This window comes from Molothrus aeneus, unplaced genomic scaffold (genome assembly GCF_037042795.1).
Source record: "Molothrus aeneus isolate 106 unplaced genomic scaffold, BPBGC_Maene_1.0 scaffold_34, whole genome shotgun sequence".
NCBI lineage: Eukaryota > Metazoa > Chordata > Aves > Passeriformes > Icteridae > Molothrus > Molothrus aeneus.
Genome location: NW_027099005.1, coordinates 2,556,677 through 2,562,179, shown reverse-complemented (window position 1 = coordinate 2,562,179; position 5,503 = coordinate 2,556,677). Strand labels below are relative to the sequence as shown.

Here is a 5,503-nt window from a genome sequence, read left to right as displayed (position 1 = left end):
TCATGGGATCCTGGAGTCCATCATGATGCTTGGAGGCCTCGTTGAATCCAGGGGATCTGCAGGGCCTCATGGAACCAAGGAGACCCTTCTGACATTGTGAGTCCCCATGGAACCAAGGGTCCATTGTGACACTGTGGCACCAGGGAGACCCCTGTGACACTGCAAGGCCTCATGGAAGCAAGGGACCATTGTGACACTCTGGAGCCCCATGGAAACAAGAGGCCAATGTGACACATCTGGGCCTCATGGAACCAAGGATCCAATATGACACCACCACTGTGACCCTGCAGGGCCCCATGGATCCAAGGGAACAGGGAACAGGTCTGGTTGGCTTGGCCTGACTGGTCCAACTGCCCTTGGCATGTCGAGGGTCTCTTCTCATGTACCCCTGAAACCCTGGGGCTCTGGCCTTTCCTTCAAATGGAAAAGAACTGCCCTTCTCATTCATGCATCCATGGCTAAAACAGAATTCCCCCTCCAAAATTCCTCATATCCAGGGATTGCTCCCGGACAAAGGCTGCCATTACCAACAAGTCTGGCTGACCTTGTCTTCCTGAGAGCTGGGTCTCACCTGCCTTCAAACACTGGGGCTCTGTGCTTTCCTTCCTATGGAAAAGAACAATCCCTCCGGCACAGGCACCCATGGCCAAAACTGGTACTTGTCCTCCAAAATTCCTACATACAAGGGTTTTTTCTCCTAGACAAGATCTCCCAGTACAGACAGGTCTAGCTGGCCTTCACTTCTGGTGGTTGCCTCTATTCTGCCCTGAAACACTGGGGCTCTGCCCTTTCCATCCTAAGGGAAAAGAACCATCCTTCTTCTCCAGGTGCTCATGGCTGAAATTGGGATTCCTCCTCCAAAAGTCCTATATCCAGTGATGGCTCCTACACAAAAGCTGCCATTACAGACAGGTCTGGCTGGCCTTGGTCTCTGGTGCCTGCAGTTCATCAGCCCCTGAAGCACTGGGGCTCTGTGCTTTCCTTCCTATGGAAAAGAATCTTCTTATTCCTCCACGGCCAAAATTGCTACTCTTCCTAAAATGTTCACTATACGAAGGGTTTCTCCCAGACAAAACCGGCCAGCTCTGGCTGGTGTTGTGGGCTCTGATGGCCACCTGTCATCTACCCCTGAAACACTGGGGCTCTCTGCCTTCCTTCCAATGGAAATAGAACAGTCTTGTCCCAGGGCCGTGGCCAAATTTGAGATTTAGCCCCTACATTCCATATATCCAAGGATAGCTCCCAACCAAAAGCTGCCAGGAGAGACGGGTTTGGCTGGCTTGGCCTCCCAAGGGCTGCTTCTCATCTACCATCAAACCCTGGGGCTCTCTGCTTTCCTTCAGATGGAAAAGAAACAGCCTTTTCATCAAGGGACCAGTGGCCAAAACTTGTATTCTACCTCCCAAATTCTGTGTATCCAAGGAATTCTCTCAGGCACAAGCTGCAATTCCATAAAGGTCTGGCTTGCCTTGGTCCTTGGTGGCTGCTGCTCATCTGCCCCTGAAACACTGGGCCTCTGCTTTCCTTCCAATGGAAAAGAATCGTTGTTCACATCAAAGTGCCCATGGGCAAATCTGGAATTTGGCCTAAAATAATCTATCTATCTATCCAAGGATTGCTCCATGGCAAAAGCAGCCAGGACACACAGGTCTGACTGGTCTTGTCCTGAGGTGATTTTCTTAGACTATGAGCAGAATGTTTTCATTTGCCAACACCTTGGAGAGGACCCAGAGATTTCCAATGTGGGTATTGGAGGCCTCAAGCACATGAGCACAATATAGGGACAAAGGGGCTCTGTACTCAGTGGAGTGGAGACTGAGGACAGCAGAGGAGAGGCCTGGGAGGGATTGAAGGGTGGTTTCAGAGATGGTGGATCCTTTTGACATAGTAGAGAACAGACAGAGAAAGAAAGAATTAATGCAAAGGGCAGATAGGGAGGGCCAGACAGGACACAAAGAGAAAGGAATTTCCCTCTCAGGGCAAGGCTGTGGTGCAACACATCCCCCAGAAGGAGCCTGGGCCAGGCCAAGGCTCTGTGTGGGCAGGCAGAGGCAGGCAGGAGGCAGAGCTGCCAGCAAAGGAAGGGCCCAGCCAGGTGGGGCAGCCGGGGGATGCCGACAGCCTGCAGGGACAGAGGCGCAGGGCAGGGACACCGTAGGGCAGCCTGGGCTGCACAGGGCACAGGCATGGGCAGCAGCTGAAAGACAGCCCTGCCAGAGCCAACTTGGGCAGCACTTTGGCCATGGCTGCTGGGCCTGGGCCTGAGGCAGGAGCAGGAGACAAGTGACCCTTGCAGGCCTGGGGCCTCATGGCCTCCTTGTCCCTGCTCAGCAGCCTGGCAGGGGCCGCCCCATGCTCCTGCCCTTGGCATTGCACATCCTCACATGCCAGTGCCCATCCCGGCAAGAGCCCTGAGCAAGGAGGGAGGGACAGGATCTGCCTGGCCAGGCCCTGGGGCTCAGGCCTTGGCCCTTTGCATTCCTCAAACACATCCAGCTTTGCTCAGCACCAGAGGCACCTTGGCCTTGTTTGTCCCCAGCTGTCATCACTGCCTCCAGTGTTCTGCTCTAACTGCAACCTGGGGACTCTTTCTCAGTCATGTCCCTCGGTGGAACCCATTGAAACTTCCTAAACTTCAGAGTTTCAATTTAACTTTGAGTTCTTGAGAAGTTTTCTGAAGACTCTCTCAGGGACTGAGTCTGATGTAAACAACCCCAAATCCCCAAGAGGCTCATTAAAGTCCTTGTGCTGTGTCTGTGCTGCTGAGCTTTAAAGGAACAGCTCTTCCCAGGGCCAGCTCCTCTCCCAGCCCAGCAGGGCTGAGGGCTCTGCCTGCAGGCACTGAGGGCACAGGAGCCAGGCAGAGACAGGCTGAAGGCAATCAGGATTGGGAAGACATTGAGCTGAGACTTCACCTGGGGAAAGATCTTCACAGTCCTGTGCATGGTGAGTGTGTGGGTGCAGGGCAATGTCCCCTGTGCTCCTGGAGGGATCTCCTGAACCCAGCACACCCCAGAGCCTGGGGGATGTGTCAGGAGGACTCTCCCAGTTTCTCTGTGGCACAGGAGGAGCAGGAGGAGGAGGAGGAGGAGGATGTGCTGCAGAGCGGGGCTGCCCTGGGCACCGTCAGAGGGACAGGGCAGGACGGCTCCTGCTGCCAGGGACGGCTGCAGGGGCTGAAGCTGGGGCTGCAGCCAGGGCTGCCCAGGGCTGTCCTGCAGAGCAGCTCCTGCAGCCCTCAGGGCTCTTGGCCAGCCCAGGGCATGTGCCACCTGCCAGGGGCAGCTCTCAGCCTGCCTGGCAGCTCCCCATGGACGCTGCAGGGGAGAAGCTCCAGGTGCAAGGAGCCACCCCCATCAGGGCAGATTCCTCCTGCTCTGGAGATGGTGCTGCATGGCCAGGGCTGCTCTCAGCTTTCTCCTAAAGGGAAGGGAAAGGGGCTGCCAGCTTTGGCTGTGTCACTGAGCCTCCTGCACTGTCAGCCTGGGCATCAACAGATGGGCCTCAGATCTCCCTCAGAAAGTGCTTCCTCAGCCTCCTCTCCCTACAGACAGCAGCAGCAGCACCTTGGCTTGCAGCATCTCTGTTTATCTGGCCTGCCCTTAAGGCCCTGCTGCCAGGGAGATGCCCCTGGGCAGTGCCCTGTGCTGGGAGGGGTCTGCAGGGCAGAGCTGAGCCCCCAGGGCTGGGCTGGGCTCTGGCAGCACTGGCAGGGACAAGGCTTGGATAGAGAGAAACAGCTCCCAGCAGGCACAACTCCAGGTAGCAGAGAGCCAGAGCAACCCTTGGTATCCCTCCATGTCCAGCTGCACAGGGAAAGAGAGAAGAGTTGGAGAGATTGATTTTGAAACTGGAGTCTTCAAATAGGCCGCATTATTTTTAAATGCAGTTTTAAATTTGTCCTTCCTGTACTAGAGGGAGGTGAAATGAGCATAGGGCACCTGTGTGAGACGAGCAGGTCTGACTGCTCAGGGGCACAGGGTGCCCTGTTTTCCCTCTGGGCTCCCCAATATTCAGGTTGAGAGCAATGCTAAGAACAGGACTTCTGCCCCTTCTAAAAAGCACACAGTTACTTAGCAGCCCATATCTAAACTCAAAAAGAAAAGGTAAGTGAAATTTCCCCAAAGAAAGAGAAGCAATTTTGATTGATTGTGTCAGAAAATAGCATAGGATTGACTCAAGGTACTTTGTCCAAATTGTCAGTGTTGTCTTTGAACAGCTCACAATGTCCGGAATAAAGGAATGTCCAACAGCAGCTCCATCAGGCACTTCCTCCTGCTGGCATTGGCAGACACGCGGCAGCTGCAGCTCCTGCACTTCTGCCTCTTGCTGGGCATCTCCCTGGCTGCCCTCCTGGGCAACGGCCTCATCATCAGCGCCGTAGCCTGCGGCCACCACCTGCACAGGCCCATGTTCTTCTTCCTGCTCAACCTGGCCCTCAGCGACCTGGGCTCCATCTGCACCACTGTCCCCAAAGCCATGCACAATTCCCTCTGGGACACCAGCACCATCTCCTACTCAGCATGTGCTGCACAGGTTTTCTTTTTTCTTTTCTTTATGTCAGCAGAGGTTTCCCTCCTGACCATCATGTGCTACGACCGCTACGTGTCCATCTGCAAGCCCCTGCACTACGGGACCCTGCTGGGCAGCAGAGCTTGTGCCCACATGGCAGCAGCTGCCTGGGCCAGTGGCTTTCTCTATGCTCTGCTGCACACAGCCAATACATTTTCCCTGCCCCTGTGCAAAGGCAATGCTCTGGGTCAATTCTTCTGTGAAATCCCACACATCCTCAAGCTCTCCTGCTCACACTCCAAACTCAGGGAACTTGGGATTGTTGTGGTTGGTGTCTGTGTAGTTTCTGGCTGTTTTGTGTTCATGGTTTTCTCCTATGTGCAGATCTTCAGGGCCGTGCTGAGGATCCCCTGTGAGCAGGGACGGCACAAAGCCTTTTTCACCTGCCTCCCTCACCTGGCCGTGGTCTCCCTGTTTCTCAGCACTGGCTTTTTTGCCTACCTGAAGCCCTCATCCATCTCCTCCCCATCCCTAGATCTGGCAGTGTCAGTTCTGTACTCGCTGGTGCCTCCAGCCCTGAACCCCCTCATCTACAGCCTGAGTAACCAGGAGCTCAAGGATGCCCTGAGGAAAATGATGACCAGATGATTTCTGAAGCAACCAACTTCCCGTTTTCTTCTGCATAGTTTTCGGATTGCAACTCATGACAGGCCAAATAGCCCTTCCCAGTTCTTTGGTAGTTTTCAATGGGGCTTTCTGTTATTAAATTATTCTAAAAGAAATTTTTTAATCACCCCCATGAAATTCACTGTCTGCCTCTTGAATTTGACCCAGAAGCTCTGTAAACCAGGGTTTGGGCTATCACTACATTTGAAGAAAATAAACTACCTTGCAGTGCCTGTTTTATCTGGGATCCCAGCTCAGAGACCTGCATGAAGTTAGAGGGGAGAAGGGGAAAAGAGTCCCAGCAGGGCAGCACAGCCAGGGAGCA

At 54.2% G+C, this 5,503-nt stretch overlaps 1 protein-coding gene across 1 annotated transcript; it reads left to right on the top strand.

Annotated features, from left to right (window-relative positions):
* The first annotated feature begins 4,242 nt into the window (after window positions 1-4,242).
* On the top strand, window positions 4,243-5,160 carry LOC136570507 (olfactory receptor 14C36-like). The gene has a single exon (XM_066570969.1). It carries the CDS (start codon window positions 4,243-4,245, stop codon window positions 5,158-5,160), a length of 918 nt encoding a protein of 305 aa, XP_066427066.1.
* Window positions 5,161-5,503: the final 343 nt, after the last annotated feature.

Bases quoted from the DNA above. Each gene is read 5' to 3' on its own strand.
- LOC136570507 (XM_066570969.1), top strand. From the start codon at position 4,243: ATGTCCAACAGCAGCTCCATCAGGCACTTCCTCCTGCTGGCATTGGCA.